Source organism: Tamandua tetradactyla, chromosome 23 (genome assembly GCF_023851605.1).
Source record: "Tamandua tetradactyla isolate mTamTet1 chromosome 23, mTamTet1.pri, whole genome shotgun sequence".
NCBI lineage: Eukaryota > Metazoa > Chordata > Mammalia > Pilosa > Myrmecophagidae > Tamandua > Tamandua tetradactyla.
Genome location: NC_135349.1, coordinates 23,930,314 through 23,956,289, shown reverse-complemented (window position 1 = coordinate 23,956,289; position 25,976 = coordinate 23,930,314). Strand labels below are relative to the sequence as shown.

At 44.3% G+C, this 25,976-nt stretch overlaps 2 protein-coding genes across 2 annotated transcripts; both read right to left on the bottom strand.

The window, feature by feature from the left end:
- Positions 1 to 10,111: 10,111 nt before the first annotated feature.
- Positions 10,112 to 15,269, bottom strand: LOC143667243 (uncharacterized). The gene is made up of 3 exons (XM_077141231.1): positions 14,714 to 15,269; positions 14,410 to 14,523; positions 10,112 to 12,695 (listed from the first exon to the last, which is right to left on the bottom strand). Exons 1-3 carry the CDS (start codon positions 14,925 to 14,927, stop codon positions 11,515 to 11,517), a joined length of 1,509 nt encoding a protein of 502 aa, XP_076997346.1. The 5' UTR covers positions 14,928 to 15,269; the 3' UTR covers positions 10,112 to 11,514.
- A 516-nt stretch (positions 15,270 to 15,785) lies between these two features.
- Positions 15,786 to 22,263, bottom strand: LOC143667242 (uncharacterized). The gene is made up of 3 exons (XM_077141230.1): positions 21,491 to 22,263; positions 21,165 to 21,278; positions 15,786 to 20,459 (listed from the first exon to the last, which is right to left on the bottom strand). Exons 1-3 carry the CDS (start codon positions 21,684 to 21,686, stop codon positions 19,243 to 19,245), a joined length of 1,527 nt encoding a protein of 508 aa, XP_076997345.1. The 5' UTR covers positions 21,687 to 22,263; the 3' UTR covers positions 15,786 to 19,242.
- Between the last annotated feature and the right edge of the window lie 3,713 nt (positions 22,264 to 25,976).

Here is a 25,976-nt window from a genome sequence, read left to right as displayed (position 1 = left end):
GGGACCTGCAGGCAGACAAGCACCACATACTGGGCAGGATAAGAAAAACAGAGTCCAGAGACTTCACAGGAAAGTCTTTCAACCTGCTGGGTCACACCCTCAGGGAAAACCAACGCAGGTGACTCTTTCCTCCTGATAGGAGGCAAGTCTGGTCTGGGAAAATCCGGCTGGGGTCTATAATACCTACGTACACCCTCCTAAGGGTCGGGGGGAAAAGGCACCTTACAAACAGGGCAAGAAACAAGAAAACAAGAACTGAAAAATTCTCCTCTGTTAAACAAAACCTAAGCTAGAGGTCCAGAATAAGCTGAACTGAATGTCAAAGAACAGATAGACAACAAATCATCCAGCAAGAAAACCCTAGGTAAAAGAAGTGAAAGCAATCTCCAGAATAAACCAATTAAGGTAATTAAATGCCTAGACGCCAGCAAAAAATAATAAATCACACTAGGAAAATTGAAGACATGGCCCAGTCAAAGGAACAAACCAACAATTCAAATGACATACAGGAGCTGAAACAAAATTCAGAATATACGAACAGACGTGGAGAACCTCATCAAAAACCAAATCAATGAATTGAGGGAGGATATAAAGAAGGCAAGGAATGAATGAAAAGAAGAAATTGAAAGTCTGAAAAAACAAATCACAGAACTTATGGGAATGAAAGGCAAGGTAGAAGAGATGAAAAAAACAATGGAAACCTACAATGGTAGATTTCGATAGACAGAACATAGGATTAATGAACTGGAGGACAGAACATCTGCAATCCGGCAAGAAAAAGAAAATATAGGGGAAAAAATGGAAAAATATGAGCAGGGACTCAGGGAATTGAAAGACAATATGAAGCACACAAATATACATGTTGTGGGTATCCCAGAAGGAGAAGAGAAGGGAAAAGGAGGAGAAAAAACTAAGGGAGGAAATTATCACTGAAAATTTCCCAGTTCTTATGAAAGACTTAAAATTATAGATCCAAGAAGTGCAGCATGCCCCAAAGAGAATAGATCCAAATAGACATACTCCAAGACATTTACTAATCAGAATGTCAGAGGTCACAGAGAAAGAGAGAATCTTGAAAGCAGCAAGAGAAAAGCAATCCATCACATAAAAGGGAAGCCCAATAAGACTATGCACAGATCTCTCAGAAGAAACCATGGAGGCAAGAAGATAGTGGGATGATATATTTAGATTATTAAAAGAGAAAAACTGCCAACCAAGAATTCTATATCCAGCAAAATTGTCCTTCAAAAATCAGGGAGAAGTTAAAACATTTTCAGACAAAAAAAATTACTGAGAGAATTTGTGACCAAGAGACCAGCTCTGTAAGAAATACTAAAGGGAGCACTAGAGACAGATACGAAGACAGAAGAGAGAGGTGTGGAGAAGAGTGTAGAAAGGAAGACTATGAGTAAAGGTAAAAAGAAGAAAAATTAGATATGACATATAAAATCCAGAAGGCAAAATAGTAGAAGAAAGTACTACCCATGCAGTATTAACACTGAATGTTAATGAATTAAACTCTCCAATCAAAAGACAGTCTGGCAGAATGGATTAAAAAACAGAACCCATCTATATGCTGTCTCTACTCAAAGGACAGGAGGGAAAGGACAGAAATGGACAATTACACACCAGTGTTCATAGCAGCATTATTTACAATTACCAAGAGATGGAAGCAGCCAAAATGTCCATCAACAGACTGTTGTCTAAACAAACTGTGGGATTTACATAATATGGAATATTATGCAGCTGTAAGACAGAATAAAGTTATGAAGCATGTAACAACGTGAATGGACCTTAAGGACATTATGCTAAGTGTGATTAGCCAGAAACAAAAGGACAAATACTGTATGATCTCACTGATATGAACTGACATTAGTGAATGAACTTGGAATATTTCATTGGTAACAGAGACCATCGGGAAATAGAAATAGGGTAGGATGTTGGGTAGTTGGAGCTGAAGGGATACAGATTGTGCAACAGGACTGAATGTGGGGACTCAGAAATGGACAGCACAATATTGCCTAACTATAATGCAATTATGTTAAAACACTGAATGAAGCTGAATGTGAGAATGATAGAGGGAGGAGGGCTGGGGGCATGAATGAAATCACAAAGAAAGATAGACGATAAAGATTGAGATGGTATAATCTAGGAATGCCTAGAGTGTATAATGATAGTGACTAAATGTACAAATTTTAAAAATGTTTTTGCATGAGGAAGAACAAAAGAATGTCATTACTGCAGTGTGCTGAAAATATATGGTAATTAATATTTTAAAATTTCAACTTATGTGTAAGAGTAAAGCAAATAATGTTTATTTGGTACAAATTTATACTTTGACTAGTGCATCTCCTAATATAACTTATGCAGATAGTTGGTTGAGCACCTTAAGTACATGGAACTTTGTATAGGACATGAGATTTTATTGGTTTGTCCAGGTGATGCCCTGATGAATCCTACAGTGATTTGATCAGTGAGTGGAAAAGTATTTGCAAAGTCCCCTTCGGGGAATGGTGAGAACAGGGGAAAACTCAACTTCCCCAAGTTGAATTCTTGATATTCTCACAAGCAGTGCAGGCAACCAAAACTATAGGCTGAGCCCCCAGTCTTGGGGTTTGTTCATATGAAACTTAACCCCACAGGGGATAGGTCAAGCCTACTTAAAATTAGGCCTAAGAGTCACCCCCAAGAGAGCCTCTTTTGTTGCTCAGATGTGACCTCTCTCTCCAGCCAACACAGCAAGCAAGCTCACCACCCTCCCCCTGTCTAAGTGAGACACGACTCCTAGGCGTGTGGATCTTCCTGGCAACGTGGGCAGAAATCCCAGAATGAGCTGAGATTCAGCATCAAGGGATTGAGAAAAACTCTAGAATGAACTGAGACCCAGCATCAAGGGACTGAGAAAACCTTCTCGACCAAAAGGGGGAAGAGAGAAATGAGACAAAATAAAGTGTCAATGGCTGAGAGATTCCAAAAAGAGTCGAGAGGTTATCCTGGAGGTTATTCTTACGCATTAAGTAGATATCACCTTGTTAACCAAGATGTAATGGAGAGGCTGGAGGGAACTGCCTGAAAATGTAGAGCTGTGTTCCAGTAGTCATGTTTCTTGATGATGATTGTATAATGATATAGCTTTCACAGTGTTACTGTGTGATTGTGAAAACCTTGTGTCTGATGCTCCTTTTATCTACCTTGTCAACAGATGAGTAGAACATATGGAATAAAAATAAATAATAGGGGGAACAAATGTTAAAATAAATTTAGTTTGAAATGCTAGTGATCAATGAAAGGGAGGGGTAAGGGTATGGTATGTAAATTTTTTTTTCTGTTTTGTTTTATTTTTCTGTTGTTTTTTTATTTCTTTTTCTGAATTGATGCACATGTTCTGGGAAATGATCATGATGATGAATATGCAACTATGTGATGTTACTGTGATGCTGAGTGTATGTGTTGGGAATATTTGTGTTTCTTTCTTGTAATTTTTTTTAATTAATAAAAAGTTAAAAAAAAAAAAAAAAGAAAAGGCAAAAATCAAGGAATTAATTGTCCACTTGGAAAAAGTAGAGAAAGAACAGCAAACTAACCCCAAAGCAAGCAAAAGGAAAGAAATAATGAAAATTAGAGCAGAAATAAATGAAATTGAGAATATGAAAACAATTATAAAATCAACAAAATCAGAAGGTCTATGAGAAAATCAGTAAGATTGATGGACCCTTAGCAAGATTGACAAAAAGAAGAAGAAGGAGGTTGCAAATAAACAAGATCAGAAATGGAAGAGGAGACATAACCACTGACCCCACAGAAATGAAGGAAGTAATGACAGGATACTATGAACAATTTTATGCTAATAAACACAACAATGTAGATGAAATGGATGACTTTTTAGAAAGGCATGAACAATCAATTTTTTTTAATTTTATTTTTTTAAATACCAAAAAACACCAAACACAAACATTCCTATTTTAATCATTCCGTTCTACATATATAATCAGTAATTCACAATATCATCACATAGTTGCATATTCATCATTATGATAATTTCTTGGAACATTTGCATCTATTCAGAAAAAGAAATAAAATGAAAACAGAAAAAAAAATTTATACATACCATACCCCTTACCCCCCCTTTCATTGATCACTAGCATTTCAAACTAAATTTATTTTAACATTTGTTCCCCCTATTATTTATTTTTATTCCATATGTTCTACTCATCTGTTGACAAGGCAGATAAAAGGAGCATCAGATACAAGGTTTTCACAATTACACAGTCACATTGTGAAAGCTGTATCATTATACAATCATCTTCAAGAAACATGGCTATTGGAACACAGCTCCACATTTTCAGGCAGTTCCCTCCAGCCTCTCCATTACATCTTGAATAACAAGGTGATATCTACTTAATGCATAAGAATAACCTCCAGGATAACCTCTCGACTCTTTTTGGAATCTCTCAGCCATTGACACTTTGTCTCATTTCACTCTTCCCCGTTTTGGTCAAGAAGGTCTTCTAAATCCCTTGATGCTGAGTCTCAGCTCATTCTAGAATTTCTGTTCTACATTGCCAGGAAGGTCCACACCCCTGGGAGTCATGTCCCACGTAGAAAGGGGGAGGGTGGTGAGTTTGCTTGTTGTGTTGCTGAAGAGAGAGGCCATATCTGAGCAACAAAAGAGGTTCTCTTGGGGGTGACTCTTAGACCTAATTTTAAGTAGGCTTGACCCATCCTTTGTGGGGTTAAGTCTCATATGAACAAACCCCAAGACTATGGGCTCAGCCTATAGTTGTGGTTGTCCATACTGCTTGTGAGAATATCAAGAATTCAACTTGAGAAAGTTGAATTTTCCCCCATTCTCACCATTCCCTGAAGAGGACTTGGCAAATACTTTTTTGTTCACTGTTCAAATCACTCTGGGATTTATCGAGGCATCAGTCTGGACAAACCAACAAAATCTCATGTCCTACTCAAGGTTTCATGTACGTATGGTGTTCAATTAAGCTGCCTCCATAAGTTATATTAGGAGATGCACTAGTCAAAATATAAATTTTGTACCAAATAAACATTTTTTGCTTTAGTCTCACACATAAGTTGAAATTTTAAAATATTAATTGCCATATATTTTCAGCACCCTGCAGTAATGACATTCCTTTTGAACAACCAACTTTGACTCAAGATGAAATAGACGACCTCATCAAACCAATCACAAGTAAAGAAATTAAATTAGTCATTAAGAAGCTCCCCAGGAAGAAAAGTCCAGGACCAGATGGATTCACAGGTGAATTCTACCAAATGTTCCAGAAAGAATTAGTACCAATCCTCTCTAACTGTTCATAAAAATTGAAGAGGAGGGAAAGCTACCTAACTCATTCTACAAAGCCAACATCACCCTCATACCAAAGCCAGGCAAAGATATTACAAAAAAGAAAACTACAGACCAATCTCTCTAATGAATATAAATGCAAAAATCCTCAACAAAATTCTAGCAAATCGAATCCAGCAACACATTAAAAGAATTATACATCATGACCAAGTAGGATTCATCCCAGGTATGCAAGGATGGTTCAACATAAGAAAATCAATTAATGTAGTACACCGTATCAACATATCAAAGCAGAAAAACCACATGATCATCTCGATTGATACAGAAAAGGCATTTAACAGAATTCAACATCCTTTTCTGTTCAAAACACTTCAAAGGATAGGAATAGAAGGGAACTTCCTCAAAATGATAAAGGTAATATGTGAAAAACCCACAGCTAACATCATCCTCAATGGGGAAAAACTGAAAACTTTCCCCCTAAGATCAGGAACAAGACAAGGATGCCCACTATCACCACTGTTATTCAACATTGTGTTGGAAGTTCTAGCCAGAGCAATTAGACAAGGAAAAGAAATACAAGGCATCAAAATTGGAAAGGAAGAAGTAAAACTCTCACTGTGTGTAGATGATAAGATACTATATATCAAAAATCCTGAAAAATCCACAGCAAAACTTCTAGAGCTAGTAAATGATTACAGCAAAGTGGCAGATTAGAAGATCAACAATTTTGCCATAAGTTGGAGATTTCCATGACTCTGCTGATAGACAACAATTGAAAACTCCACACGTGGAACTCCCCTGGACCCTGCCCCATATACTGCTTCCCTTGCGTGGTAGATTGAATTATGTACCCCAATGCAGGGCGCAGGAACAAACATGATCTTAATCTTAATCCCATTCCTATGGGTGTGAAACCATTTTATTTTATTTTGTTTTACTTATTTTTTTGTGCATGTGAAACCATTTTAATTAGGACCTTTTGAAGTTATTTTTAGTTAAGGTGTAGCCAACTGAATCAGGATGGGTCTTCATCCTATTACTGGAAGCCTATAAAGAGAGAGCCACAGGGAGGAACCAGAAGCTGGAAGTCCAGAGGAACCTGGAAGAGAAAGCAGAAGACCATTGCATGTGACAGGAAATCTAAGGACCCCAAAGATTTCTAAAATGCTACCAACCCCAGAGGGAAGAAACCTTCTAAGCCTGTAAATCGTGAGTTGTGTCATAGGAGAGGAACACTGTACTTGGAGAACCTGCTGTTTTATAGCATATTGCAATGAAAGTGCTCTTTGTCCCAGATAGAGGAAATTACCTCATCCCTCATGGCTCCAAATACAACCCTGAGAAATGCCCTGGGAAAGAATGATCAGGGCCTTGAACTCTTGGCTAACTCAGCACATGTGAAGGAGTGTGAGAGACCTAAGGAGAGGGGACTCCCAAACCTCTCTATAGACTTCTAGTAAAAATTAGATTGGCTAGAAATACATCCATACATCTATGGCCAATTGATTTGACAAGGGTGTCAAGTCCATTCAATGGGGAAAGAACAGTCTTTTCAACAATGGTGCTGGGAGATATGGATTTACACATGCAAAAGACTGAAGTTGGACCCCTACCTTACTCCACATATGGAAATTAATTCAAAATGGATCAATGGCATAAATATGAGAGCTAAAACCATAAAACTCTTAGAAGAAAACATAGGGGAAAATCTTTACAACCTTGGATTTGGCAATGGATTCTTAGATCTGACACCAAAAATGCCAGCAACAAAAGGAAAAATTAATTGGACTTCCTCAAAATTAAAAATTTGTATGCATCAAAGGACATAGCAAGAAATGAAATTCAGCCTCCAGAGTGGGAGTAAATAGTTGAAAATCATATATCTAATAAGGGTTTGATAGCCACAATATATATTTTTAAAAACCTACAACTCAACCACAAAAGGATAAATAGCTCACTTTTAAAATGGGCAGAGGATTTGATTAGATATTTCTCTAAAGGAGATATGGAAGTGGATAATAGGCACATGAAAATAGCCCCAACATCATTAACCATTAGGGAAGTGCAAATCAAAACCAGTTTCACACCCACTGGTATGGCTATTATAAAAATATATATAAAGGAAGATCACAAGTGTTGGTGAAGATATGGAGAAATTTGAACCCTTGAATGTTGTTGTTGGGCATATAAAATGGTGTAGCTGCTGTGGAAAACAATGTAGTGCCTTTTCAAAAGGTTAAACATAAACCACATGACATGGCAATTCCATTCCTAGGAGTATACCCAAAAGAACTGAAAATAGGAACTCAAACTGATATTTCTTAACCAACGTTCATGACGGCATTCCATCAACAGATGAATGGATAATCAAAAGAGGTTAGCAGGGGATATGGGGAGAGGGGGAAATTGGTGGGGGGAGTTACTGCTTAATGGGTGCAAAGATTCTGTTTGGAGTGATGAAAAAGTTTTGGTAATGGATGGCAGTGATGGCAGCATAACATTGTAAATATATAATGGATGGCAGTGATGGCAGCATAACATTGTAAATATAGTTAATGCCACTGAACTGTGTACTTTAGAATTGTTAAAATGGTAGCTCTTATATGTTACCACAATAAGATTTTTAAGAATTAGATAGCAGTATTTGTAATGTGCCTAACACAATATCTGGCACATCATAAATGCTCAGTAAAGTGAATATTTAATAATAGTATTGCAGGAGGCCAAGAATAGGCTGATGGTAAAGTGAATACACCACTCTAAGAATTACAGCTGAAAATAGAAGATGGGGACAGAAGCCAAAAGGAAAGTTCTTTACTGTTTTTAAAGACAGACTAGCTTATTTTCAGGCTGGGGTGTGTGTTTGGGACAGTAAAAGGGCTCTGAAACCATAAAACTATAAAGGAACAAGACAGAACAATAGATGGGGCCATGTCCCTGAGGAAACAGAAAGTGGACAGATCTAGGCACGGCTACATGGGTTGCATTGCATTTCCTTCCTATGGGATGGAAGCAAACTAATGTGAATGGTCATAATGGTAAATTTGGAGTCAGAGTACTTAGTGGAATGTTGGAGTTCATATTTTTCACATCTTGTGCTTTCTTAGAGAAAGAGAAGAGCCTCACTGCTTAGGGACATACGGAAGGCCTAAGTAATGTTGAAAGTTTAAGTAGGGTTGGAGCTCAGGAAAGACATTGTGTCTCCACAGCAGCATTATGGGTTTTTTTTTTTCTTCCTTGCTTAGAAAGAGGTATGAAGGCAGAGGGGAGATTACCCAAAAATGGGGCTATTAATATTCATTCTTGGTTGCAGGTCACAGAAAATCAACATAATCTACCTTAAGCAGAAGGAATAATTTATTGGAAGGCTGTTGAGATCTCTCGCCGAATATATGGGTAGGCCAATAGCTAGTTACCAGATGGAATTCATGATCGAAGTGCCTTAGGGAACCTAGGAAGTTCTGTGTGATCTCTGCTCTCCTCAGACCATATACTGGAACTTGGCCACCAACGGCTCCCAAGTTAAAATCCAGGCTCCAGAATTTATATTTTGGGTAGCACATCTAATTTAACTCGTACGGTCAGTTTATTCAAAACACCAAAATCACATGGAAACTTGACATCTTGTTGGTTTGTACAGGTTAGCGTGATGCCCCAATATATCCCAGAGTAATCTGGGCAGAGAATAAAAAAGTATTTGCAAAGTCCCCTTGAAGACTGGGGAGAAAGGAGGAAATATTAAATTTCCTCATCTAGGGTATTCCTCATATTCTTGTAAGCAGTGGGGACAACCAATTCAATAGGCTGAGCCCTTGATCTTGGGCCTTGCCCCTATTAAACTTATTTCTGCAAAGGAGAAGTTAAGCCTACTTGTAATTATGCCTAAGAGTCACCCCCCCCCCCCAAGAGAACCTTTTTTGTTGCTTGGATGTAGCTTCTAAGCCAATTTAGCAGGGAAACTCACTGCCCTCCCCCGCTACATGGTACATGACTTGCAGGGATGTAAATCTCCCAGGCAACATGGGACAGGACTCCCGGGGATGAGCTGGGACCTGGCATCACAGGATTGAGAAAAAGGGGGAAGAGAGAAATGAGACAAAATAAACTTTCACTGACTGAGAGATTTCAAACAGAGCTGAGAGTTTATCCTGGAGTTATTTTTATGCATTATATAGATATCCTTTTTAGTTAATGGTATATTGGAGTGCCTAGATGGAAGTACCTGAAACTGTTGGAACCGTATTCCAGTAGCCTTGATTATTGAAGATGATTGTATAACAATATAGCTTTCACAATGTGACCATGTGATTGTGAAAACCTTGTGTCTGATGCTCCCTTTATCCAGCGTATGGACAGATGAGTAAAAAATAAGGGCAAAGAAGAAATAATATTGAGGAAATAATGGGTAAAAAAAAATCGGGTAGATCGAAATACTAGGGCCCAAGGAGAAAGAGGGGTAAGGGAAATGGGATGAGTTTTTTCTTTTTCTTTCTTTTTCTGGAGTGATACAAATGTTCTAAAAATGATCATGATAATGCATACACAACTTTGTGATGATACTGTGTGCCATTAATTCATACTTCGGACAGAATGTATTGTGTGAAGAAATCTCAAAAAAATATTTAAAAAAATAAATAAAGCAGGGAGTTAGGTCGAATTCTGATCGGGCTCTGCTATGGCAGGGTAAGTTTCCTGATCTGAAGGTGGGATCTGCACCAAAACAGTAAAATTATTTGTCAGTCAAGGAACTAGATTTTCATTCAGTAAGCAATAGTAATACCACAAGGAACAAAATTCATTCATCAGCCATTTTAATGAGATCCAACCTGGTACGGGCCCTGCCCTGGGTAGCTCACCAGCCAAGGACAAACAGACAATGCAATGTGCTAAATACCAGAACAGAGGTAATTACAAAACACTATTCTCCAGCTGCTCCCTCACTCTGCGGTTGAGATCAGGAGAGCTGAAGTACGCCATGGGGTAGGACTTATTTTGTGAAAAATAATGTTGGGTGAGGCCTTCTGTAAGATTCTATGCTGTTTCTCCTTAATTTGATGAGAATCAGAGAGGGGTAAGACCCATTTCTCAAGGATTTTCCACCCATGGGCTGCTTGGAATTAACCCAAAGCCACAGGATGAAGTACTACCAGCAGGTCCCATTTTTACTTCATGCTACGTAACCAGAGTTCCCCTGCTCTTCCTTGAAATCACCCTTCTCCCAAAGCTTAATGCACTTATGTCCTACACTCTACTTAAATCAACTTTCCAAATGCAGGGTACAGAAGACTTAGCTACATGGCATGTAGCTTTAAAAAAAAAATTAGGGCATTTAAATGTCTGCAACCCAATAAACTCATGACACAGTGCATCTGCCCCTAACCCAATGCAATCTAGGGCTGTTAACACCAGCACAGACCAAGGAGGTGTACAGCACACAGAGTGGCACTGGCTATTTCTTAAAGGAAATATTGAAAAACCAGCACCTATTTGGAGATCACACATGGGAATGGAAACCCTCTCTTTAAGGAATGCTTGACCAAATTAGTGCTATTTAACCTGAAAAGTACTGTGATAAACAGTTATCTGAAGGGCTCTGGGCAAGGCTTTTAAGAAAAGAGAATGCAGTACTTAAGGACCTCCTAAAGATCAGCGCTATGCCATAATAAAGCAACCTGCCTTGAGGTAGTAAGCTCCCTATCAAGGGATATTTTTAGGCAAGAGGTGGAAGACCACTTGGCAGGACTGTTGTAAAAGGGTGCTAAACTAAATTTGTTCAAGCCTGGTATGGAGGAAGAGGCAAAGGAGAAGATCCTGCCCACTATAAATGGGATTCTCCTGACTGCATGTAAAGGGACAGGTAATCCCTGTATGCACACCCCAGGAAAGCAGACAGCCCCTAAAACAGATGGGGGAGGACCTCTAGCCCTGATATTCTTAAGACAGAAAGTATTTATTGGAAAACATTAATTGATTCATGTCATCTTTCACAACAGGACTGTCTGCTCTAGTCACACACAGTAAGGCAGCCAGTGCGGTGGAATACACTAAAGAGCTCAGGTCTGTGTAGGGTGTAACAGGAGTCCAGGTTTTTAGTTCTGACTCCGCCCTGCATGATCTGGGGCTTCTCCTTCCCTTCCCTGGGACCCTCCATGAAAACGAAGGGGTTGAAATCCTTATCTTATACAGTACTTCCCATTCTAAAGGGTGCTGCCTTTCTGGCTGGATCCCCCTATAGCAGATCTAGAGCTACAGTTGGGGGCCCTGGGACTACACTTATGGACAGCCAAAGACCACCTTTGGCGGAAGCAACGGCCACATTCAAGGCAGGGGAAAGGTTTCTCCCCAGTGTGCAGAAGCTGGTGCTGAGCCAGGTGGCTCCACTGGGCAAAACGCTTGGAGCAAAGGTCACAGGCATAGGGCCGCTCGCCTGAGTGTACGCGCCGGTGGCTGGCCAGTAGTGAGGGGTAGGCGAAGCGGCGGCCGCAGTCATCACATGCATGCAGCTTCTCCTCAGTGTGTGTGCTGCGATGTATGGCTAAGGAGCCACTCCGCCGGAAGGCACGTCCACAGTCTGGGCAGGGGTAGGGCTTCTCTCCCGTGTGCAAGAGCTGGTGCTGCAGCAATGTACTGCGCTGGGAAAAGCGCGCCTCACAGTGCTCGCAGGCATAGGGACGCTCCCCAGAGTGCACACGCCGGTGACTGACCAGGCGGGAGGATGAGGAGAAACGCCGCTCACAGTCTGGACAGGGATAGGGCTTCTCGCCAGTGTGGATGCGCTGGTGGATGACGAGGGCCGTCCGCTGGCGGAAGCGGCGGTTGCATTCCAAGCAGGTGTAGGGCTTCTCTCCTGTGTGTGTGCGCTGGTGGATGGCTAAGAGGGAGGGGTAGGCGAAGCGACGGCTGCAGGTAGGACACTGGTGGGGTTTCTCGCCTGTGTGAGTGGTCCGGTGATTGGCCAGGGACCGGCTCCTACGGAAGCAGCGACCACAGTCAGGGCAGTGGTAGGGCTTCTCACCCGTGTGGATGACCTGGTGCTGGGAGAGGTTCTTGCGTTGGGAGAAACGTTTGCCACACTGGTCACAGACGTAGGGGCACTCCCCAGAGTGTGCCCGCCGGTGACTGACGAGCAGAGATGGATAGGAAAAGCGACGCCCACAATCTGGGCATGGGTAAGGCTTCTTCAGATTCTGGGCACACTTGTGGCTCTCCAGGGCAGGATGATCAGGGAAGGTACAGCCACAGTCAGGGCAGATGGGGCCCCCAGAGGTCTGCCTGGGGATCAGTCGGGGTTTGCTGGGCCGGCGCCCTCGCTTCCCCTTTCGTGGTGCTTCTTTAGGTGGGAAAATTTCTTTCTCCCCATTCTTTCTGGTTTTGGTTTCTACAGAGACACAAGGAGAAATTAACTCAACACTAGGTTCCTACTTTCATCTTTTAATGTGCTGTGGGCCAAGATTACAAGACAGGCACAACCCCTATCCTCGAGGAGCCTGCAGTGTTAGTGTCACAGCCAACCTGCCAAGTATGACATACCAGTAGGGAAATATGGAGGGCATTACAGAAGCCTGTATCCTAGCTCAGGGAAGTTGGGGAAGGTTTTTTGAGGTGATGAAGCTGACTTTAAAAATTAAAAGTTTCAAACGGGTAACAAATTTACATGTTCAAAAGTCAAAATTATTTAAAAAGGAACAAGAAAAGTCTTGCTCTCACCCTTATCCTTATCCATCAGGTGGAAAACCTATTAGTTTTGAGTATTTTTTAAAGGCAAATACAATATGCTCTTTTCCCACCTCTGACATAAAAGAGAACATATTATGCATACTTTACTATACTTTCACTTTCCCACTTAATATGGATTGTGGCAGTCTTTCTATGTCAGCACTTGTCCATATTCTACTTAATAGCTGCATAGGATTCCTCTATGGGCATGAGCCACAGTTTATTTAACTGATTCTCTTTTTGGGGGGTGGGGGTGGGGGAGGGTGATGGGCCGGGAATTAACTGATTCTTAAGAAGGAATCAACATAACAGAGGAGTAGAAAGGTTGCAATGGCAGACCAGGCAGAGCAGATGGTGTGACAAGTCCCAAGGCTCACTATGCAAAAGATACTACAAGCTGTAAGATCTGAGATAAAAAGTGAAAAGCAGGAAGTAGAAACCAAAGAGGCACCTTCTCAAATTTGATCTGAATCATTTGGAGGGCTTGTAAAACAGATTGCTGGGACCGACTCCCAGTGTTTCAGACTCAGCAAGCCTAAGGTAAGGCCTGAGAATTTGCATTTCTAAGAAGTTCCAAGTGATGCTAATGCCGCTTGTCTCGCTGCCACACTTAGAGAACCATTGTTGTTAGCATTAAGAAACTTGAATTATAGTTTCTCCAGGTGGTCCTCAAAGTTAAGACACATCCAAATCGACTGGGGTTATTTAAAAAAAAAAAACAGAAGTTCCTAGACCCACAAGAGTGAATCAGAAATTTTGGGGTGGAATCCAGGAATCTGTATTTTTACCAAGTTCCCCCAAGTGATTTATATAATTCATAGCCATTTGAGAGGTGCCTTGGCAGAACTAAGTAAAAGCTCTTAAGCAAGGAAATATGGTCAGATCTGAATCTTAGAAAGAGTTTTACCTGACTCTTGCCTGAACACAGTATGCTTTGCACTAATCAAGGTCATCTTGCCTCAAGGAGAGAAAGAGGCCCCTACACCCCAAGGAGTTGCTCCCTGCCAGCTCCCTTCAACCAGAACCAGAAAACTAAAAGAATTACGGGGCCTCTCAGACAGAAACCAGTTGAACGGTGGGGGTAAGGTGAAATCCTGGGAAAGCAGCAGGAAGGTAGCTCCTTTTAGAAGCTCACATAATGGAAAACTGCAGGTGGTTACTTTGCAAATTGACATCTGTGAATCTTTGTTCTGTGTGATGGACCAACCCTATTATCAGAGATATGAAGACCTTGAGATTGTGAAAATGAACACAGCAAATGGAGAGCCAGAGTGGGGCACCGGTACCCTCAGCAGGACCAAAACTCTAGACGGGGTCATTAGAGGTTAGAACTTTATTGGAGGGCTGCAGAACCTCCAGAGGCATTTTTCACTCACTTCTCTGGACTGTTATCCCTCTCGGGCACTCCTGAGGATCCAGGGCAGCCGGTTCCCAGTCATCTGTATTTCGTTCCAACCAGGCGATTAGAGCTGGTTTGGGACCTGCGCATCCTGGGTTAAGAGAACCAGTCAGAAAGCCCAGCTCGCAGATAATGATGGTGGTATCTCTTGTCCAGCCCTTGTTTCCCTCCCCTGACCCACCTTGTTTACAGGTCAGGACCCTGGGCCCCCTGCCCTCCCCCACATCCCCAAGCACCTCCACCCCCTCGGGCCCCGCGGAGGCGATAGGGCCAGGCCTCACCGAGCGCGCCCAGATGGCCATAGGTCTCCCGCATCACGTCCCGGTACAGGGCTCTCTGCGCAGGCCGCAGACACCCCCACTCTTCCGGGGAGAAGTACACCGCCACGTCCACGAACCTCACGGCCCTTGGTCTTCTTCCCCTTCTCCGGCCGGGTCCGACCCCTCCTGATCTCCGAGCGGAGAGGGGGGCTGAAGGCGGTGCCATTGGACCCATAAAGCTGGTGCCACGGGCTTCCCAGTCCCGGCCTCGGCCCCGGGGCGCTGGCGGACCCCGGGATTCAGAAGCCCCACCGGATCCCGGCCGAGGGTACCGGAATCGGCCGCCTGCGGAAACCTCTCCGTGTTATTCAGGAAACTCCTGCCGGAACTTGGGTGAAAGGCACTGGAAGATGCCTTCGGGGAAAATGGCGGCGCCGCTGCTGCACCGCTTTTGCCTTGAACACCGGCAGCTTCTAGCTATCGATTTTATTGACCCGAGCGCCATGCCGGCTTCCTAACCTCTTTGCCCTCAAGTGTAATGGCGCTGCGATTGGGCTTCACGCCCCTTTTCCCCCCACTGGACACGGTTATTGGGCAGCGGCTGAAGAACGAGCGCCCTGATTGGGTGCTGGTGGACGCGGCCTGTTTGAACGAAGCCAACGGATGCGTAAGGGCAGGAGGCTGGGCCTTTAGAATAGAGTGACTGCGGTCTGAGGAGAAGAGCTGCGAGCAGGGATCCGTAAAAGGTCCGAGGCTGTTTCTCGCTGTTCTCTAAGTAGGCTCACCCAGTTCTGAGGGAAGGAAGGATTTGAGCGACGCGACTCTGGCCAACCCAGGGCTGGGATGACCCTGGGTTTCCATTTGCGGCTTTCTAGGTTGGAGCCTTCGCTTTGGATTGTGGTTAAATTCCTTGTAGCCCCTTTTGAGAAGGGAATTCAGGTTAGCGTTAATGGGGGCAGGTCCCGTTCCCCACCTCTTACACCCTTCATTTTATTTATTCTTTGCTACTAATCTGTTAGATGATGGTTATTTCTTGGCTTTGCAGTGAGGAAACGGAATCACAGAGGGATTCCATGAGTTTCCCAGAGTGACGCTACTAGTGAGGACAAGCGACTTAAAGCGGTCTTTAATTGTAACACTAAACTAGGCACCCTTCCCTCACACTATTCTAACTCAGGCACTATTCTAACTATTTGCTTGCTAACTCAGGAATCCACCCGAGGTCCTGGTCTCTCCTCATATTCAATCTTTATTTTTACCATCCTTTTTTGCATGGACAGACTCCTGGAAACGAACATCCTTTATTTTTATATGACATATACTCAATGTACAAAGCATAGTGCTAGGCACATAGAGGAGGCAGGGTTACAAAAATAAGTCACAGACCAGACCCTGAATGGTTCTTATACTGAGGCAGACAGGCAATTCGCAAATAATTACAGAATGATATAGGCATGCGTGTGTGTGTGTGTGTGTGTGTGTGTGTGTGTGTGTGACAGGGACAGGGAAATCGCTAACAAAACCAGCCACCACCCCATTATTCTCAATTTCTTTGTAAATGTGGTGCAGTTTCACCAGCTCAGTGCCATCTCCTTGGGGATCTGACAGCGAGAGAGTCTACTATTTCCCACACAGGTGACATACACATCTATCTCTCCCATCCATTCTTCAATATTATTAAAGTGTCTACTATGGGCAAAACACTTAACCTCAAAGATTTCAGAGGATAAAGACCAACAATGTGACAGGAAATGTCACAAAACAAGATCATGGCAGCCTTCAAAAGCAGTGAGATGTTCTGAGGATGATGATTGCTTTATCAGAGATGGTAGAATAAAATTTCAGTTAACACTCTGATTTCTACTCTGTGCAAAGGATGAGAGCTATTTTTGGACAAACTATTTTATGAAGGAAATGAATAGGCTAGAGTACCTCCTCATAATGAGCTTCCAGAATTGATGCTTGAGGTACGAAATGAGTTTGGACTGTGGAGGGTTAGATCTAGGGAGGGTAGAGGTGCTTAATATACATGTATTGAACAAACAACTGAATTTGATGGCCATAAAATCTCTGGTACAAAGCCAGATATTCAGGAAAGTCTGGGTGTGAAGGGAATAGTGATACTTTCTGATGTAGTAAAAGATGCACTTAGGGTAGAAACAGAGGACTAAAAGGGTAGATTGGCACCAGATATTGGAGGACTTCATCTTTTCCTTAGGGGGAGCGCCTTCACAGCACCTGACCTGGTCACCCTCACTCCTGAAAAATAGGGAACATGAACTGAGAAGCTCAGTCCCTAGGGGCAGAAGCCTGGCACAGGGACTGCCCTCTGCTTTTCCCTTTTTGCCTGGTGGACCCATTAGTGGGTTTTGGGGGGCATTCTTTCTCCTTAAGGTTTTCTCACATCAGTGCAGGGAAAGGGACTCTCATCAGAGTGGATATTCCAGAGGCTGAGCAGGAGGGAGAAGAGAGAAGGTGAGGAAGATGACATACTCTGGGCAGGGGTAAAGTTTCTTGCCTGGGTGTATGTGCCTCTGCATGGCCTGGGAGCCTCTTCGGCAGAAGCATTGGTCACAGCCAGCACCATGCTAGGGCTTCTCGCCTGTGGGGATAAGCTGGTACTGCAATAGGTTTTCCCCTTAGGCAAAGCCAGTGCCACATGGCAGGCAATGGTGGTGGGTCACCCAAGCACATATGCTGGTGGCTGGGCAGGAGGGATGTGCCAGCAAAGTGGTACCACTGTCTGTGTACACCACAGCTTCTCCCCAGCATCTGCATCTGTGGATTGACAGGGCATAAGTAGGGTTGTCCCCTAGGCAGAGCAGCTGGTGCTGACCCAGGAGATCCCTCCAGAAGAAGTGGACACCACATGGCCTGTCACTGTCAGACCAACAGTGAGGAGGAGGCAAAGAGCTCTCCACAGTGTGTGTGTGTGAATGTGGGTGGCCAGAGCCTCAGTTTTTCAGAAGCGGCCATACTGGGTGCAGGGAAATGGGCTTCTCATGGATGAGCTGATGCCAGAGCAGGTCTTTACACTGAGTGAAGTAGCACCCACACTGGTCACAAGGGAAGATGTGCTGATGGCTAGCTTTGGGTAGTGGAAACTGCAGTCACGGCCCAGTGTTTGGTGGGGCACCTTTAGAGTCTGAGTGCCTCATCGCCCTGTCTGAGGAGCCCCGAGGCCATGTCTGGCCACAGCCCCCCACAGTTAAGGCCCTCAGGTTACTTCAAGGGGGTCCTGCCAGGCCTTAAGTGATAGTCTGTCCCTTACACAGGCTGCATTAAGTTCCTTGACCTGCATTTCTCCCTTCTGTCCTTTCTTGTTACTCTTGCTTTCTGCAGAGAAGAGAGAATTGGAATGAAAGACTGTATTCTGCCATGTCGTGGAATCAGACAGATGTGTTTGGGGATAGAGCAGCCCCCGACTGGCTGTTCACTAGGCATAGGATCTAAGTGTGAATCCTTTATTCAGAGACTCCCTCCTACCCCTGCCCCCACAGAGGCAGTTTCCCATTTTCAGAAAGGTATCAGGCGTTCCTTGTATAGTGTTCCCAAAAGAAAGGCTGAACTCTCTTTTCATGGTAAGCAGGCACCTTTCCCTAGTTAAAGACCTTAAATGTGGACATTTTAGCAGAGACGTATTTCTCAAAACACTGGACCTCAGTATGAGAGCACATGAAAGCAGCCTCATCTCCAAGATATTTACCTGTGAAGATCACAAGAAATCTACTCTGAGAAAGCCACAATGGTACACTTTCCGATTCCAGGGAATTATAAGACCTCTAAGGTTTGAGCACAGAGGAAAATAGGCATTGTGAATATATGCAGAAAAAAGTAAGACCAAAATAGTTTCCAGCTGGTTGAAACATGGGGAAAATGCTAGAGAGATTACATAAAAAGCCACTGTTTTCAGCAGGGATGATTAAGGAATGCTGTCCCAATATTCATAAAACCTTACCATGCATGCAAAATTTGGAGGGAATTCAATGTGAAAAGTACGGTGCTAAACAAGTTTAAATATATATTATTTAATCCCTCCAACAACCTTGGGCAGTAGTATTTTTATACTCATTTTATAGATAAGGAAACAGAGTCGAGAGAAGTTGAAATTGCAAGGGACAAATCAAGATTGAACCCAAGGTGGCCCGGTTCAGAGCCTGTTTTATCTTCACCTTATATTATAGCTGTTGGTCCAGGCTGGGGGACTGGGTCTGTGATTTGTTCCCTTGAGCTCTAGAGTTAGGGTAAAGCCTGGTAGTGAAGGGTCAGGAACCAGCAGTTAGTGCTGGGAGAGTCAAGAAGACTGGAGGAGACTCATGCTTTCCCTGGCAGTTTCTTTAGCCTGGACGTCATATACTCCCCTACTCTGCGTCTAGTCACTGCTCCTAGGTCTCCCGTATGTGGCTTAGCCCCACCATCTCCTTTTAGATCAGTTTCCTCTTTCTCCCCTTCCCTATACCGGGCCTTCTCTGCATGGCGTCCTCAGTACTTGATGAGGGAGAAATCTTAAAGCATTTGGCTCCTTCCTGCTACTTAACTGAGGACACTCACTACTGGAACACATCTGGAAAATGCTGGAAGTGTACAGATGGTTCCTGGGCCTTAGGGACAGAAGCCTGGGTTGGGACTTGTGCTGGAGGTGTGCCACCCCTCCGACTCTCCCTGCCTGCTCGGTGGACCCACTGGTGGACATCCAGGGCACTCTTCCGCTTAAAGGTTTTCCCACACTGGGAACAAGAGAAGGGCCTTTCAGCCGAGTGGATGCGCCTGTGGCTATTGAGGACACAGGAAGAGGTGAAGCAGTGCCCACACTCAGAGCAGGAGAAGGGCTTCTCCCCTGTATGTGTGCGCCGGTGGATGGCCAGGTAGCCGCTCTGTCGGAAGCAGCGGCCACAGTCGGGGCACTCGTGGGGCTTCTCACCGGTGTGGATGAGCTGGTGCTGCAGCAGGTTATTCTGCTGGGCGAAGCGGGCGCTGCACTGGGCACAGGGGTAGGGGCGCTCCCCAGAGTGCACCCGCTGGTGGTTGGTCAGGAGGGAGGGGTAGGCAAAGCCCCGTCCACAGTCAGAACAGATGTGGGGCTTCTGCCTCGTGTGGGTGCGCTGGTGAATCGCCAGGAGGGAGGGGTGGGAAAAGTGGCGCCCACACTCCGCACACAGGTGCGGCTTCTCCCCACCGTGTCTGTGTCTGTGGATGGCCAGGGTCCCACTCTGGCGGAAGCAGCGGCCACAGTCAGGACATGCGTAGGGCTTGTCCCCCGTGTGGAGCAGCTGGTGCTGCATCAGGTGAGCCCTCTGGGAGAATCGAACCCCACAAGGCCCACAGACATATGGACGGTCTCCAGAGTGGATTCGCTGATGTCTGACCAGCATTGAGGGATAGGCAAAGAGCCTCCCACAGTCCGGGCAGGAGAAGGGCTTCTCCCCAGTGTGTGTGCGCATATGGATGGCCAGGTTGCCCCTTTGGCGGAAGCAGCGTCCACACTGGTCACAGGGAAAGGGCCTTTCCCCAGAGTGGACCCGCTGGTGGCTGGCCAGGAGGGAGGGGTAGCTGAAAGTGCGGCTGCAATCCAGACATGCGTAGGGCCTCTTGGGAGTCTGACGGTACTGGTGTCCTGTGTCTGGGGGGCCCTGAGGCAATGTCTCACTGCAGTCCCTCAAACCAGGGAGCAGCCTAGCCTGAAGGAGTGGCCCTTCCCTCATGGGCACTTCCTCAAGCTCCCTGGCCTCCATTTCATTGCTCTGTTCATTCCTCGTCATTCTGATTCCTAAAGAGACAAGAGAATTGAAATTGAAGACTCCAAAATGCTTTGAATCACCACACCTGTGTTTTCTCTCAAGATGGAGAATGGAGAGACCTGTGGAGGACACAGCTGTCCTCCAGGGGCTCCTGTTTATCTGGCAAAGGCCCTTGTCTCAGAACCTACCGCTTCATCTAAGGCAGCAGTTTTCATTTCCAAGAACAGATGCCATCCCTTTCTCCCCATTCAGGGTTTCAAAAATTGTAGTTTTGTGAGGTGAGGGGTGCTACTGCCTGTCAGAAATAAGCAATCTCCTCTGCCACGTTAAAGTCCTTCAAAGTGGGAATTTCAGTCAGGACAGAGATTTCCAGAGGCCCTGGGACCTACAGAGGGATGGTGTATGTGAAAACACCTGTTACCACCCAGACCAACAGCCCTAGCTGCAGTTCCATGAAGTTCTGGCTTCTCTCTGCAAGTCCTCTGGGCAAGCAGCAGAAGGAAGGCTCAGTAAATTCCCTCCCCCCATTTCCAGTACCTCCTAACTACTTAGCTGCAAGTCCAGAAAACAGAACTTTAGAAGAGTAGGTTCTGAGAATTTTTACTCACTCTGGGCCTTTTTAAAAGAAGGGCTGTGTGTGGGTGTGGGGAGGAAGCTGTTAGGGGAAAGGGCCCCCAACGAGTCGGGCTCCCCCCAAGAGACACTAACGTGCAACTCAGCTCCACGTTCCTCACCTGCCCCAGCTCCTGTGCGCCTCAATCCCAACTGGGGATCCCCGGCCTCCGGGCTCCACGCCTCCTTCTTTTCCTCCAACCAGGATATGAGGACAGGTTTGGGGCCTGGAAATCCTGGAGGAGAGAAGGGCAACAGAGGACCCAGCCGAGATAGGGTGGGGTCCAGGAGCTTCCTCTGCAAAGGTGCGATGGGGCCTCAACCTTCAGGAACAAGACCCTCCCGAGGTCCTCCCCTCTCATCCGCCCTCCCTGGCAGGCCGGGGACACCCTCAGGAGCGTGGGAACAGACAGCCAGAAAGGTGGGGAGAAGGTGGACCGGGCCTCACCGAGAGCGCTCAGGTGGCCGTAGGTCTCCCGCATCACGTCCCGGTAGAGGACTCTCTGCGCGGGCTGCAGACACCGCCACTCCTCCGGTGAGAAGTACACGGCCACGTCCGCGAAGCTTACGACCCCCGGCCTCCCTGGCCCCGACCAGGCCTCCCCTAGCACGCCGTGGGGGAGCGGGGCCGGGGGCGGCGCCATGGGCCAGTGCTTCTCCCCTCGGCCTCTCCCTGGGGCGCCCCCGGGCCCGGGGTTCTGGGGACGCAGCCGAGCCGAACCTGCTTGTCACTGGAGCCCGAAGGCACAAGGGCCGGCCTCCCCTTGGGCCAGGGAAAAAGCCCTCCGATGTTTTTCTTAGGATGCCTGCATGGATCTGGGTTAAAGACCCAGAAGGTCCTTTCCGGAATCGTGGAGGCGCCCCAGACCTTGGCCCTGGGCTCCAGCTACAAATTTACCCGCCAGAGCTTGGCTGGGATGCGTCAAATTTTTTTTTTGCCCTCAAGCATAATGGCGCATCCGGCTTCACGCCCTCTTCCCTCCCCTGCCTGATCATTGGGCGACGTGTAGCCGAGAGCAAAGAACAGCGTTTTGACTCGGTGGACGGTTCCTGTTTGGAGGAAGCCGGTCGTAGCGCGCGGGCCGAACTTCCTCGAGATAAATGTTTAATGTGTTGAACATTGAGCAGTTGCCAGGCCCTGTACTGGACCGCACGTGGATATATGAAGCTGGAAGCGAAGAGCTCGCAGCACTGTCCCTCTTTTCCCTCCCTACGTTCTGCCCCGCTCTTGCTAGAACTCTGTCCGCTTTGCTCCTGGGCTCCCTACCTCCCTTGTAGTCAGGCTTGAACTTGCTGCATTCATTCACATGTTTATTGGACTCCTGCTGTTTTACGTCCAGTTCTAGGCACTGGGGCACAGAGCCCAGAACTACACAAAGTTTCTTCAATTCTGGGGGTTACATTCCTCTCCACAGAGACCCTGATCCTAATTCTGAGGTCGTCCCAGGCTTGGTCGTCAAGCATCCGCAGCTCTCCACGCCTGATTTTATTTAACAATTTAACATGGCATCTCCATACATAACGCTAAGCCTTGGGATGAAGTGATAAATGGCAAACTTTTCATGCAGTTTAGGCTCTCACAGATTTATTGATTCATGGACCAGGCAGCATTCCATTTGGAATGTAAAAGAGAGCTCCGTGGAGGGAGTGGAAAAGGGAAGCACAAATAGGGAGAAGGAGGAACCAAGTGAGGAAATGTTCTGAATGGCTGACATTATGTTCCCATTTTACATGGCAGGGGGTCTTACAAAGTGGGGAGCAGATAATACATTGATTAGTATGTTATGCTTGTCCATTCTGATAAGCTGTCTCCTGTGGACGGAAACTACTTTTATCACCAGGTGTTGCTTATCAGCAACCCATCAGGGTGTGTTCCATATTCTCAGGAAACCCCAGCAGGTCAATTGTTTTTCTCTTCTGGACAAGGCTTTCTTAGAAAGGCGTCTTCTCCCCGCAGTGTCCAATGCAGATGGCTATTTTCTTTGACTCAACAGAGTTGGAATTCTAAGGACTACTGCTCTCACTGGGGCACGTGGCCTTATTCTTTCCATTGTCTCCCTTTTGGAATGGGAAGGTCTATCTATGCCCATCATTGTACTTTGGAAGCAGATAACTTGTCTTCTAGTTTCACTAGTCCGTAAAAGTAGATAAGAATTTTGCCTTGGGATGGGACATGTCCAGAGTTTTACTCATACCTGATTCAGATGATTAGATGATGAAATTTCGGACTTAGGGTTGATGTTGGAATAGATTAAGACTTCGGCGGATGTTGCAATGGGGTGTGGGTGCCAAAGGTGTGGGAAAATCCTTGAGGGGAATCAGGGACGCCCAGGAGGCCACCTGTGATCTAAGAGCACCTGAGGTCAGTATGGCAGGACAACAGACCTCTGTATCTCTGGGGTGGGGCCCAAGCATTTGCACTTCTCATGGGAAAGTGTGTCAATTTTCTATGTGTTTATTATAGAAAACTGTATTTTTAAAAATATGCTCATCACAGGGACTCAAACAGTTATTTGCACACCAGTGTCCATAGTGGCATTATTCACAATTGCCTAAACAAGGAAGCAACCCAAGTGTCCATCAACCAATGAATGGATAAACAAAATGTGGTATATACAGATGATGGAATATTATTCAGCTGTAAGAACGAATGAAGTCTTGATGCATGTGAAAACATGGATGAACCTAGAGGACACTGGCCTGAGTAAAATAAACCAGACACAAAGGAACAAATATTGTGTGATCTCACTGAAATGAATTAATTACAGAAGGCAAACCCATAGAGTCAGAATCTAGGAGGATAGATGGGGTTACAGACTTAATTTGTAAAGATTTTCTATCTAGGTTGATAATAAAGGCTTGAAGTGGATGGTGGTGAGAGCAGCACATGATTGGAAGTGCAGTTAATAGCCCTGGATTATACAGATGAATGTGGTTAAAAGGGGAAACTTTAGGTTGTATATGTTACTAGAATAAAAATTAAAACTGTGTTTTAACAACACAGGACCGTATAACACAGTGAGCACTATTGTAGATTTGGACTATGGTTAATAGTACAAGTATAAGAATGTCTTTCATGGATTATAACAAATGTACGGCACTAATACAAGGTCTTAATGATAGGTGTTACATGGAAAAAATACAGCTAATGTAAACTCTGGATGATTAATAGTACTATTTTTTATAGTTTTAATTTTTTATTGTGAAATGTAGCATATATACAAAAAAAAGCCATAAATTTCAAAGCATACTCTAACAATTAGTTATAGAACAACTTTCAGAATTTGGGATGGGGTACAGTTTCACAATTTTAGGTTTCTCCTTTTAGCTGCTCCGAGACACTGGAGGCTAAAAGAAATATCAATATAATGACTCAGCAGCCATACTTATTTGTTAAATCCTATCTTCTCTGATTTAACTCCTCATTCTCCTTTGATCTTTCTCCCAGTCTTTAGGATTATTTGGGCTACACCCATTTTTCATGTGGGAAAGGGGTGTTGATAATATGGGATGGGGGATGGAATGAGTTGATGTTCTGGGGAGGCTGGCGCCCTGGGTTTCAGGACTCATCTAGCCCAAGAACCCATCTGGAGGCCATAAGTTTCTGGAAAGTGATCATAATGCATGGAACCTTTGTAGAATCTCAGATAAAGCCCTAAGGTTTTGTTAGGGTTGGCAGGGATGGTTTTGGTTGGGGTTTGGCAAGCCTTGATAAATGGAAATATTTAGCTGAAGCTTGTATAAGAGTAGCCTCCAGAGAATAGTTATATATATATTGTATGCTGAATGGTAGGGGTCACATTTCATTCTTTTTCCATGTGACTATCCTGTTATTACAGCATTTGTTGATTTTTTAAAAAATTTTTTTGGGGGATGAAGTGCTCAGGACAGGAATTGAACCTAGGTCTCCCATATGGCAGGTGAAAATTCAGGCATGGAACTACCATCGCATCTGAATAGTACTATTTTAATAATTTTTTGATCAATTGTAATAAAGGTAGCTAATGTTAAAAATGTTCCTACCAGTGCAAGGTGTTGGTGTTGGGGTGGTGTAAGGGAAGTCTGTATTTTGTTTATAATTGGTCTGTAAACCCTCAAGTTCTCTAATAAAAATTTTTAAATAAAAAAATATATGTCAAAAGACATTAAAGGTATGAAATAATTAGAATACAGAAACTCTAGAGTTAGAATGTAGAATATAGGTTCCCAGGGACTGGATTGGGGGAAAAGAATGTGAAATTAATGCTTAAATTTTACAAAGTTTCTATTTCAGTTGATTGCAAAGTTTTGGTAAAGGATGTGGTGATGGAAGCACCATGTTGCAAATGTAATTAACAGCACAGAATCTTATATGTGAAAGTGGCTAAAGGGGGAAATTCTAGGTTCTAAGTATGTAACTATAATAAAGGTTTTTATGAAAAAGTGAAAAAAAAACCCAAAAACCTAAATTTACTCATCTAATTTGTAATGAGCACAGCGGCATTGTGGTGACTAGTTCTCTGTCTATGCCTCACTAGATTACCCATATTTGGTATCCTGACTTTATCTGTGAGTCAGAAAGCTTTTGAGTCTGCCTCTTGGCTTTCTCCCTGGCCTTGTTTGAGAGATAAACAAAATTTTTACCCTAACAGTTTCATTTTAAAATGTAACATGAAATAAAATTTAAAAGAAAGTAACATGAAATGAGTTGACTAAGAATAAAAGAATTTCGAGCATCTTTCTTTCCACTACTAGAGAAATGCCTACTTATTCTTTCTCTCTCTCTCTTTTTTTTTTTGCTTTTAAAAAGAGAATTTAATAAATTATAAGTTTACAGTTCTAGTGCTGAGAAAATGTCCTAACTAAGGTACCATCAAGAGGTTACCTTCATCCAAGAAAAACTGATGCCATCTGGAACACCTCTGTCAGCTGGAAAGGCACATGGCTGGTATCTG